The sequence below is a fragment of the Sorex araneus genome, chromosome 5, assembly GCF_027595985.1.
Source record: "Sorex araneus isolate mSorAra2 chromosome 5, mSorAra2.pri, whole genome shotgun sequence".
NCBI classification, from domain to species: Eukaryota; Metazoa; Chordata; class Mammalia; order Eulipotyphla; family Soricidae; genus Sorex; species Sorex araneus.
The window spans coordinates 214,469,969-214,481,852 of NC_073306.1; the positions used below are offsets into that span (position 1 = coordinate 214,469,969).

General features: G+C 57.7%; 1 protein-coding gene across 2 annotated transcripts in view; it reads left to right on the plus strand.

Annotated features, from left to right (window-relative positions):
- The window catches only part of SMARCAD1 (SWI/SNF-related, matrix-associated actin-dependent regulator of chromatin, subfamily a, containing DEAD/H box 1), a 51,949-nt gene extending 41,765 nt beyond the window's left edge, over positions 1 to 10,184 (plus strand). For both annotated transcript variants that reach the window (XM_055139595.1, XM_055139596.1), the window contains exons 15-25: positions 18 to 93; positions 2,157 to 2,292; positions 3,293 to 3,430; positions 5,151 to 5,246; positions 5,345 to 5,462; positions 5,670 to 5,791; positions 6,525 to 6,713; positions 7,479 to 7,597; positions 7,808 to 7,990; positions 8,522 to 8,631; positions 9,793 to 10,184. In XM_055139595.1, coding sequence (XP_054995570.1) covers positions 18 to 93; positions 2,157 to 2,292; positions 3,293 to 3,430; positions 5,151 to 5,246; positions 5,345 to 5,462; positions 5,670 to 5,791; positions 6,525 to 6,713; positions 7,479 to 7,597; positions 7,808 to 7,990; positions 8,522 to 8,631; positions 9,793 to 9,854 — 1,349 coding nt within the window. In that variant the 3' untranslated portion in view covers positions 9,855 to 10,184. The remainder of the gene's footprint in view (positions 1 to 17; positions 94 to 2,156; positions 2,293 to 3,292; positions 3,431 to 5,150; positions 5,247 to 5,344; positions 5,463 to 5,669; positions 5,792 to 6,524; positions 6,714 to 7,478; positions 7,598 to 7,807; positions 7,991 to 8,521; positions 8,632 to 9,792) is intronic.
- Positions 10,185 to 11,884: the final 1,700 nt, after the last annotated feature.

Below are 11,884 nucleotides of genomic sequence, written 5' to 3' on the forward strand. Positions count from 1 at the left end.
GTGACCCCCCACCCCAGGTTCCCAGGAGGAGCGCAAGCAGATCCGGTACAACATACACAGTAAATACGAGGAGTACAACGTGATCGTGACCACGTGAGTCGGGGGCAGCGGGGGCATGTCAGGACAGAGTAGCCCGTGGGGCAGGCCGGCACTTGGGGGCTTGACGTGTAGCTCCAGGACTAACGTTCTTATGTTGTTTGCTTTGGGGTCACGCCTGGCTCTGCACTCGGGAATCACCCCCGGTGGGGCTCAGGACCATCCAGGGCACCAGGGCCACAGTCCCTGCCAGCACCCCCCCCCACCAACGCAGCCCCCACCATCGCTGGGGGCGGGACAGTGCAGCTTCAGGGCGCTGCCGGGCTCCTGCCGGCCTGCGACCCGAGCCCCCCGCAGTGATCCCTGAGCGACGGGGTGGTCCTCCCCCAAAACCAGGTGACTCATCGCGTACGATCACTTCTCACTTACGACAAAGCAAGCTTTTCAATATCCCGCTGAAAGATTTTTTATTATGTTTTTAATATTTCTAATAATATGTACTCTAACATATCTGTACTGCTTCTAACTGTAGGTTCTGTATTAATTAGAGTGAGAACTCATTCTCAAGAACAAATTTAAGTTGGGTAGAATTAAACATAGAAACGACAGGAATGTTGGGTTGGTCTTTATTATCGGTTTGGTTTGGGGGCTGCCCCCACAGTGCTCAGGGGTTCCTCCTGGCCCTGCACTAGGAGTTTTACTCCTGGCGGTGCTCAGGGGACCATATGGGATGCCAGGGATTGAGCTGGGGTCGGTCACGCGCAAGGCGAACACCTTCCCTGCTGTGCTGTCGCTCCGCCCCCCCCCCCCCCCCCCCCCCCCCCGTTAGGGTTTTTGACAGCAGTGACCTCGGTGCAGAGAAACTGCTGACGGGCAGAGCAAATGTCCTGCTGGGACTTTAGTCTATTGTTCTGTTGAGCTTTCTCTCTAATCTTTCTTTCTCTCTCTCTCTCTTTCTTTCTTTCTTTCTTTCTTTTCTTTTCTTTTCTTTTCTTTCTTTTTCTCTCTCTTTCTCTTTCTCTCTTTCTTTCTTTCTTTCTCTCTCTTCTCTTTCTCTTTCTTTCTTTCTTTCTTTCCTTCTTTTCTTTCTTTTTCTCTCTCTTCTCTTTCTTTCTCTCTTTCTCTCTTTCTTTCTTATCTTCTTTCTTTCTTTCTTTCTTTCTTTCTTTCTTTCTTTCTTTCTTTCTTTCTTTCTTTCTTTCTTACTTTCTTTCTCTTTCTCTCTTTCTCCTTCCTTCCTTCCTTCCTTCCTTCCTTCCTTCCTTCCTTCCTTCCTTCCTTCCTTCCTTCCTTCCTTCCTTCCTTCCTTCCTTCCTTCCTTCCTTCCTTCCTTCTTGGGTCACACCCAACGATGCTCAGGGGTCACTCCTGGCTCTGCACTCAGGAATCACTCCTGGTGGTGCTCGGGGGACCATATGGGATGCCGGGGATGGAACCGGGTCGGCGGCACGCAGGGCAAGCTCCCTACCCGCTGGGCTTCCTCTCCAGTGGTGTTGAAGTGAGTCGTTACTTGGCGGCAGCTTTCCGGCCTGTTCCGCATCTCCCAGTAGAAGAGGATTCTTCCTACGCTGCGCCACACTTGCTGTGTAGTTTTATTTCACGCTTCACGTTTACTCAGCACGTGGTGCTTGCTTCTGCCCATCGACTCTGCTGGTTGGCCGTGATTAAAGCAATCCGTCCAGACTGTTGCAGGGGACCGCACAGTGCAGGGCCGGTGTGGAACACCCTGAGGCTGAAAGCCACACAGAAACAGTTTTGTAACTGTATCTCGTGGTGACTCAATGAAACGATCAGTCGGGGCTGGAGCCAGGTGTAGGCGGTCGGGAGCCCCCTGCACCCAGCCAGAGCGCACTGACAGGCCACAGTGCAGCCGTTGCGATTACTGTTACTCAGGTTGGTTTCTGCCGGTTGTCGAAAGTTCTCTTAATCATGACATTTAAATGCTACTTGCGCCTCATACAGCGACTTCCGTGATTTGTCTAGAGAGGCTGCGGGGTGCGGTCAGTGTTTGAACGTGGGCTGCAGGGCAGCGTCTTTGGGCACTGACACGTAGAAATGCGCAGATACGCAGTGACCAGCGCGGCCCCCGGCTTAGCGGGTTCTGCTTGTGTTGGAGACAGGTACAACTGTGCCATCAGCAGCTCCGACGACCGCAGTCTGTTCCGAAGGCTGAAGCTCAATTACGCCATCTTCGACGAGGGCCACATGCTGAAAAACATGGGCTCCATCCGTTACCAGCATCTCATGACGATTAACGTAAGAGCGTTTGGTGGTTCTCCCAGTCCCGACTCCGGTCAGCCGGCCCCTCCCCCGGCGCAGGCCGGCCCTGCTTCTGCACGGCTTGGCGAGCACCCGCACTGCCGCGTGCCTCTGATTCCCTTCCCCTTCCTCTGAAGGGGAGTCGGGGTAACCCCCCCCCTGTATTGCAGGCCATAGTGCGGGGGGGGGGGGGCGGGAGGGAGGGGTAAGGGTAAAAAGTGCCGCCATTGGGGCAGGGGACAGGGGAGGTGGCGGAGGGAAACTGGGGACATTGTTGGTGGGAAATGTAGACTGATGAAGGGATGGGTGTCGGGACAGCCTCGGACTCTTCCCTCTCCCTCTCCCTCTCCCTCTCTCCCTCCCTCCCTCCCTCCCTCCCTCCCACCCTCTCTCCCCCTCTCTCTCCCTCCCTCCCTCCCACCCTCTCTCCCCCTCTCTCTCCCTCCCTCTCCCTCCCTCCCTCCCTCTCTCCCCCTCTCTCTCCCTCCCTCCCTCCCTCTCTCCCTCCCTCTCTCCCCCTCTCTCTCTCCCCCCTCCCTCTCTCCCCCTCTCTTTCCCTTTCTCCCTCTCCCTCCCTCTCTCTCCCTCTCTCTCTCTCCCCCTCTCTCCCCCCTCTCTCCTTCTATCCCTCTCCCTCCCCCTCTCCCCGCCTCTCTCCCTCTCCCAATCATGAACAACTTTGTAGCTCTGTATCTCAATGGTGATTCAATTAGAAAATCAGTAATAAAACCAGATATAGAGCCGACACAGTCTCTAGCGATGACCGTGTAACTGTCACATGTGACTTACCCGTCGGCCGGCCGTGTGCGCGTGTGCCGGGCGCTGCCCCCTGGCGAGCCCCTGGTGGGGCGGACGCGCCCTCCGGAGCCGCTCCTCTTGTCACAGACTTGCTGTCAGCCGTCTGGAGTGTTTCTCCGGCACGGAGGGAAGTCAATGAAGAGGAAGTGGCTCCGGGTTCGAGCAGAGCCGGGGCGCTGACTCTCGCTCCCGTTCCCAGGCGAGCAACCGTCTGCTGCTCACGGGGACCCCGGTGCAGAACAACCTGCTGGAGCTCATGTCGCTGCTGAACTTCGTCATGCCGCACATGTTCAGCAGCAGCACCGGCGAGATCCGCAGGATGTTCTCCTCCAAGACGGTGAGGCCCCCGCCCGCCCTGCCCCTGCCCCCCTGCCCCTGCCCCCCTGTCCCTGCCGCCCTGCCCGCCCTGCCCCTGCCCCCCTGCCCCTGCCCCCCTGCCCCTGCCCGCCCTGCCCCTGCCCGCCCTGCCCGCCCTGCCCCTGCCCCCCTGCCCCTGCCCGCCCTGCCCGCCCTGCCCCTGCCCCCCTGCCCGCCCTGCCCCTGCCCCCCTGCCCGCCCTGCCCCTGCCCCCCTGCCCCTGCCCGCCCTGCCCCTGCCCGCCCTGCCCCTGCCCCCCTGCCCCTGCCCGCCCTGCCCCTGCCCGCCCTGCCTGTCCTGCTGGCCTCTCTGGGCCCTGCCCCTACCCGCCCTGCCCCTGCCTGCCCTGCCCCTGCCTGCCCTGCTGGCCTCGCGGGGCCACCTGGCTGGTGACCGAGTGGCCAAGGAGTGGGCGTGCGGCCAGGGGCCGGCGGGGAGAGTTCCCCTGGGAGTCCTGCTCTGAGGCCCCGACCGGCCGGGGAATGGCCACGCGGACTGGCGCGGGTCTCCGTGCTGGCTCGTGGGGGCTTTGGCCGAGGCCCTCTGGGGACTGCTCGGCCGATAGTGTCCCTCCGAGTTCGCCGTAGCGCCGGGTGGAGCCGAGTACCCAGGAAAGGTTTCTGACGAGGAAATACATGTTAGTTTCGGGGCCACACCCTGTGGTGCTTGAGGACGACTCCTGGCTCGGTGCTCGGGGGTCACTGGCAGGTCTCGGGGACGGGCGGGATGCTGGGGATCACACCCAGGTGCTCGCCGGCCCAGAGGATCAGGTGCTCAGAAGTGCGAGTCGAGAGAGAGAAAAGTGATTTCTGGAAGTTGGCCCGGGGCCCGGCGAGCAGGCGGGGCGTTTGCCTTGCACACGGCCCCCGGCCCAGCCCCCGCTCCCCGTGCTTCCCCCGGGCACTGCCGGGCGCGGCCGCTAAACCAGAGTCCACCAGTCAGTGGGAGCTGGCGTGAGTGAGCTCTGGGGGGAGTGAGGCAGGTGTTCTCCTGCGAGGAGAGATCTGCCGGGTGCGAGCAGTTCCCGGGTTCAGTGTGCAGTGCCTCAGCGATTGCTGACTCGGACCCAAATGACACTGTCCCGCAAGACGTCTGTGACACCTTCCCCTGGGAGCGAGCAGCGTCTCTCACTTCCGCTCTCGCGGTGAGGTGCAGTGTGCAACGACTCGGGTCAGAGGCCGCTGAGCCTGGCGCTGTCAGGTCACAGTAAATCCCCATTTCCAAGATTGTCTGAAATTCCCGTATTCCAAGAGCCAGTTTCCTACAGGTGAGCATGGCTCTTCTGCCCGTCTCCCTGTCCCGCTCTCACCGGCCCAGGGGCGCCCCCGGACACGGCCTTGCAGAGTTCACTGCATTATTCCAGGTGCATCGTCCCATGTATGTCTCGGCCTCCAGCTTGTATGGGGCTTTACAAAGGTCCCCGCCCCGAGTTCAGATTGAAGTCCGTTTGGGTGAATTCAGTGTATGTAGCAGAAACCTCAGATCCTGGTACTGGGGCGTCTCTGGTGTGTAACCCTGTGATGATTACTTAAATGAAGTTTCTAACTGGTGAAGGGACGGGTGTTTGAGCATTGTATAACTGAGACTTAAACCTGAAAGCTTTGTAACTTTCCACATGGTGAATCAATAAAAGAATTAAAAAAAAAAAGATTAATAGAAAAAATAAAGTTTGTAAGAGAACATATTCTTTCTTTACTTAGAAATCCGCAGACGAGCAAAGTATATACGAGAAGGAGAGAATAGCGCATGCAAAGCAAATAATAAAGCCATTTATTCTCAGGAGAGTAAAGGAAGAGGTAAAAATACGCATTTAAAAAATTTTTATTATCCTTGTGTTTTTAAAACCCGTCTTATCTTCATTTGAGCTTTCTAGTAACCTGCTGCCTTTCCGCAGGTTCTCAAGCAGCTGCCCCCAAAGAAAGATCGCATTGAGCTGTGTGCCATGTCCGAGAAGCAGGAGCAGCTGTACCTGAGTCTTTTCAACAGGATGAAGAAGTCTATCAACAACCTGGGTATGGTCTTGATTCCCACGTTGGTATGCAAAATAGTACGGTCCCCTGGTGTGCCTGCATCCTGTGTATCCGTGAGGTGGTCGTGGGGGGCCCACTCAGCAGCGTTGTGACTTGTAGATGCAGTTTTCAAGCTTTTTGGGCTGAGATGCGTCTCGGCAGCGCTGCGAGCTTGACTCCCTCCCCTAACGCGTGCTCTCTGGGCTGCAGAGAGGAACACGGAGATGTGCAACGTCATGATGCAGCTGCGGAAGATGGCCAACCACCCGCTGCTGCACCGCCAGTACTACACGCCCGAGAAGCTCCGGGACATGGCCCAGCTCATGCTGAAGGTACACGCGTCGCGTGTGTGAGCGTGAGGGGGGCGGCGAGGCGGGACATGGAAGCTGAGGAGAGGCCCAAGCCCAGAGCCGCAACGCCTGGGCCCGTGTCTGGGGACGGGGTCCGGGCCGTGAGCCTCCCCGGGCCCTGCGCCCCGCCCCGCGTCTCTGAGACCGAGGGGGTGTGCGGGGGCGTCTGCAGTGCGTGTCGCGGGCACAGCTGCACCTCAGTCCTGCCCCTCTCAGCACCGCCGCCCGCTAGCACCAGCCTCTCCTCTCTGCGTGGAGAGACGCAATGTCCTTTCGCTTACTTGGGGTTGCCTCTGTCCCCGCTCGTCCCCGCGCACCGGGGTCAGCCCTGAGGCGGTCCCTGAGCGTCCCTGGCCTCCAAAGTGAAACCAGACAGAACTTACCGTGCCCTACACCTGAGAGAATTCCAGACACAGTCGAGGAACGAGACTTTCTGTCGCTCTCCCTGTTCTGATCTGGAGTGGCTGGTCACTCTGCCCAGAGCCTGCTGGGGTCACGGCGAACCGAGTCCCGGCAGTATCTCATGTCTGCGTGACGCATGCCAGTGTGTGCGTTAGAACACTGGGAGTCCCCCTCTCTAGGAAGGAGTATGAATCTGTGACATCTGCTGAGTAAGGGGTCGCTGATTGGGCTCCTGCCGTGGGCGCTTGGTCGTGCTGTTCACTCCTCACGTGCACCACCTTGACTTTGAACGTGTGTTTTGTCTTGTCTTGAGGAACCGACGCATCGTGAGGCCAACCCTGACCTGATTTTTGAAGATATGGAAGTTATGACGGACTTTGAATTAAACGTACTTTGTAAACAGTATCGACACATTAATAACTTCCAGTTAGACATGGATTTGATCTTAGATTCTGGGAAGTTTCGAGTTCTAGGATGCATCTTGTCTGAACTGAAACAGAAGGTACTGCAGAAGAAAACACGGAATCCTTTTGCATTTTCCCAGTTTCTGTCTCTTTAAAATTCTGGGGTGGTTTGATTATCCTGAAGCTTTACCCTTTACAATGAATCCTCCAGAACCTGGTGTTTTGCATGTTTGGGGTATATGTTGGAGCATGTGCTTTCCTGAATTCCTTTTCTTTACCACCTCAGGAATAATGAGTTGCTGTGCCTGACTCTCTCTCCGTCTGTCTGTCTTTATACCTGCATGGAGAGATGCTCTATGTTATGCTTTAAAAGTTTTCATTTCAGGCTGGAGTGATAGCACAGCGGGGAGGGTGTTTGTCTTGAATACTGCCAACCCGGGTTCGATTCCCAGCATCCCATATGGTCCCCCAGCACTGCCAGGAGTAATTCCTGAGTGCAGAGCCAGGAGTAACCCCTGAGCATCACCGGGTTTGACCCAAAGAGCAAAATAACAAAAACATTTTCATTTTCATTGTGTCATACTTGACAGCCAGTCTGATTGGTTCAAACTTTGTGTTTTGAAACAACTGTAACATGAACAGCTTAAATGTATAAACCCAAACTCCATGTAGCACTTTTGTAGCAGTTTCCATTGGCTGACATTTTTGTTAGGAAAGGAAACTCTTCAGAGCACCTTAGAGATAAAGACTGAAGTTACCTCTGGGTTTTGAAGTCCATATAGTGTGCCTACCTGTTTCGTAATTGATTTTCATTGAGGACACGTTGGTCAGTAGGTGATCGTCGTGTTTCTCCTGCCCCACAGGGCGACAGAGTCGTCCTGTTCAGCCAGTTCACCATGATGCTGGACATCCTGGAGGTCCTCCTGAAGCACCACCAGCACAGGTACCTGAGGCTGGACGGAAAGACCCAGATCTCAGAGAGGTGGGTGTTCTTCCCTGGCTCCACAGGGAGATCTGTTCCGTTCCAAATGCCTACATCCTGATGCAGCTGCCTTGCTTTGGTGACTTTAAATCATTCATTCCAGTTGAGAAATTGTTCTTTTTTTTTTTTCCGGTCAAATGGATATTTGGCTTTTTGGCCACACCCGGAGGTGCCTTTCGTGAGGTTTAACCGAATGCATTTACCTTCCAGAATTCATCTGATCGATGAGTTTAACACCGACATGGATATCTTTGTGTTCCTGCTGTCAACAAAAGCTGGGGGCCTGGGAATCAACCTGACGTCCGCCAACGTCGTCATTCTGCACGACATCGACTGCAACCCGTACAACGACAAGCAGGCGGAGGACCGGTGCCACAGGGTCGGCCAGACCAAGTAAGGGCTCCGGCACGCGGCTTCTAGCGAGATGCCGGGGTACTAGGGTCAAGTCTGGCGGGTCCCCTGCCTTGGGCTCTTGGCTTCTTTTTCTTGAATATTCTTGGGAAAATGTGACTGTGGCCGTGGTTTTATGACAGCAGTGTGAAATATGAACTTTATTCTCTTTGTTTATTCGTTAGTAATTAATTTCTCATCTTCACATCAGATACTTGTGTAGTTTGAAAAATAAGTTCAGTCGATGTCCAGCCCTTTGACAAAGATAAGCAGTCGAAAGGACTTCCTTAGTAGCCTTTCGAAAGCCAGGTGGGCTTGGAATCGGGCTACTACAGCTAACTTACGACCTGGAGAAACAGATGGGTCACAGATGGGACGTGCCCGTCCCGGGACCCAGGGCGAGGGCGGCTGGCCTTGCGGGCGTGTCTCTCGAGGAGCGGTTTCAGACTGCTCTGACTGAACTCGGAAGGTGACTGGGTATCCGAGTCGTCGTGCGTACACTGAGTGACCAGCGGGCCTTTCTCGTGCTTTCAGAGAAGTGCTGGTCATCAAGCTCATAAGCCAAGGGACGATTGAGGAGTCCATGCTCAAGATCAACCAGCAGAAGCTGAAGCTGGAGCAGGACATGACGACCGCTGACGAAGGTAGGACGCCCCGCAGACACCGGGCAGGGGTCCCGGGCAGGGGTCTCCCCTGGCCGGGCGTGGTCACCCTCATTCTCCCAGGGAGCCCTGCGGCGCAGCTACCTGCTTGGTAGCACGTCTTTGGGGCGGGGGCGATGGACAGGGGGTTGCATCCCACGGGGCGGCTCCGGCCTGTTCCTGGCTGTGCCCAGGAGTGACCCTGGAGGTGTGCAGGAGCCTGACCCAGGGCGAGTGCTCACGAGGCAAGTGCTCACATGGTGTTACTGCTCTGGATGTCACAGCAGCCTTAGAGGGAACCGTGACTGCAAGGCGGGACTGGCTGTGTCCTCGTTTTCCCAGTGGCCCTTGCTGAGCACATTGTGACTGTCGTGCTTCTGCAGTTGTTACTCCCCTCAGTCTCTGGATGCCGTAGTCACTGTGAAAGATGTTTCCAAATAGTGTGTGTTGCCGCTGTCCAGATTCTTGTCCGTTTCCCCCTTGAGGCCTGAGCCCTGTTGAAGGCCAGGTGTGGGGCCAGACAGAGCCGTTGCTCCGGAGCTGCCCCTTGCTCTGTTGTCGCACTCAGTAGGTGCTCCGGCCGCTGGTCAGCTGGCCGAGGGCGGCCAGGTTCTCCCTTGGCACAGGGTGGTATTTTGTTTGTTTATTTGTTTGTTTGGGTTTTTTCCCAAAAAATAAGTCCAGGTACGGTGGTCCCATCCGGAGAGACTCGGGGTGAGAGTAGTTTGCACCGAGGCGCCTTCGTCCTCGACAGTGACCCTGACCGTGGCCCTCGGAAGTCTCGGGGCTGAGTGTGGTGGCCCCTGGGTCTGGGAGCAGATTCCCGGCTGGTGGCGTGAGGCCTTCGCTGTCTTTGTTCTTGCTGACCTTCGCTACGGCCACCTTTTCCTGAGAGACGACAGCGGGCCGGGCGCTTGCCTGGCACAGCTCGCCTGGCCCAGCCTGGGTCCCCAGCACCGCCAGGGGTGACGCCAGGGGTGGAGCCGGGAGGCCCGGATTCCCCCCCCCCCAAAGTGCTTTCCTTGAGCAGGCCTGAATAGCCGTGTGCGAGCACTGTGTGCGGGTGGCCCGACTGTGCGTGTTCATCTCGAGCGTGGGCCCGTGTGTGCGGAGGCCTGTGCGACCCCCGCAGCCCTCACAGCTCCCGCGCCCTCTCGCCCGCAGGGGACGAGGGCAGCGTGCCCGCCGACATCGCCACACTGCTCAGGACGTCCATGGGCCTGTGAGGCCGAGCCTGGAGGGAGGACGCCACCACCGGGGTGCCCACAAGGCCGACGGCACGCACAGCTCTCCTGGTTTCCACACGGCCTTTCTCAAAGCTGGGTGACTCTTCCGCCCCTGACGGAATTCTCCGGATGCTTCGTAAGGACTCGGGGGCGGGGGGAGCGAGGGCCGCGGCTCGGGGGCCGAGGACGTCGAGGAGTCACTTTGCAAACAGTTTTTCTGCGCGGGGTTAGTTGGTGATTGTTTGTAACAGATACGCTGATGCTTTAGAAATGTCAGTATTTTTGTAATTATTTCTACCTCCAAATATATATATATTGTCTTTCACTGGATACCGTGTGTAGATTTTTACCCGTGCCTTATTTGACGCTGCGTATGTCTTGTTTCTGCTCGTCTCCCGGAGGTTCTTTCCTAGGGCTAGTTGGCAGGTCGTCGCCCCGTGTAGGTCCCAGCGTCCCTCCGATGCTGTTTGCAGCAGACGGTCACCACCGTCCGCCGGGAGAGCCCCAGACTCGTCCCGGACTCAAGGCGGCCGCCAGACCCTCGCCCCCAGGCCACCCCCGTCCTGAGTCAAAGCGACCACCAGGCTCCACCCCCAGTGTCCTGCCTCGGCACGGAGTGGTCTCCAGCGGGTGTGACTGAGCTGCCGACCCTTCCCGTCCCCTCGTCACGACGGTGCTTCTCGGCCCGCCTGCTCCTGTGCAGCTCCCGAGACCCTTCGGTCACTCGTCTCCAGCTGTGCCCTCGGGAGAGCGGCCGTCGGGCTGAGGCCGCCTTCTGCGAGGGCCGCGGGGGCGCTGCGCGGAGACAGTCACAGGCAGCCCCGCCCGCGCGTGGGGCCCGCGTCCCGGCTGCGGACAGCCCTCCCAGGGGGCCCGCGGCCCCCGGCCAGGTGGTGACGCCGTGAGGTTAGAAGTGAAGTTGTCTGATGCGTGACTCCTCGGTGACTCGGTGTTCCCTTGGGTTTTGCCTGTCGGTTCTGTTGCTGTTTCTGTTACCCTTCGTTCCCCTCGTGCGACTCGTGAGCTCCCTGTTCGTTTCCATTGTGTAAATACGTTATAAATAAACTTATTTATAAACCAGGCTTTTGTTGTCATTGGAAACCAGACTTTTCTCGGCGCCTGGCTCGAGGCGTGGGGCTGCAGCCCCTGACCCGGAGGGCAGGCGAGGTGGCGGCCGCCGGCTGTGGGCGACTCAGAGCCTCGGGCTCGCGGACGTCTGTGTGGAGGTACTGGACACAGCCAGTGTTCGCGTGACGGGACTGAAAGGAGCCTGCACGTACTACCTCCTCCCCTCCGCAGGACCCGGCCGCCGAGACCGTGAGGATGTTGTCTCTGACGCTCGCGACACAGTGCTCCTCCTCTGTTCCGTGTTCCCAAGGTGTCTCCTCTGCTGTTGTTCCTTTGAAATCCATCTCATTTTACTCTTACTGAAATGTAGTTAACTATGTCTTGGCCTCAATAAAAGTACTTGTGATCAGAAGTTGCATTTTCACACCCTTTTTAATCTTTGCTAGCCCCCCGCCCATCTCCCTGGGAGAAATGGTGTTTTGCACAAACAGATCATCGGCTGTGATCACGTGTTGATTTCCGTGACCCGGAGTCTCACTGATGGCCCCATTGGAACCCGTGTCAGCACAGAGCTAGTGGAGCTGGTCTTTCAAGAAACGGCCTTTTGATTCATGGGCCGGCTCGGACCCGGGGCCTCTCGCGTGCTTCCCCCGGCTGGGGGGCCCTTCCCCAAGGAAGGCCGTGGGCTCGGCTCGGGCGTCAGTCCCTGTGGAGACTAAGGCCCCTCCCCCTCCCGGGGTCATGGGGAGTGGGCGGGGCTGGAGAGGACCCAGGGGCGGGCGCGGCTTTGCGTGCAGGACAGCCTGCGTGTGGCCCCCGGGCAGGGGCCAGGAGGCCCCTCGTCTCACACCTCACGTGAAGTGTGCGGGCGTCTGGCCTTTGCACGTCCTCCCCGAATCTTCCGTCTGGGCCCCTTACACACCCGGTCAGTGCCGTTTGCATGTGGACGTGGTGGACTCCCA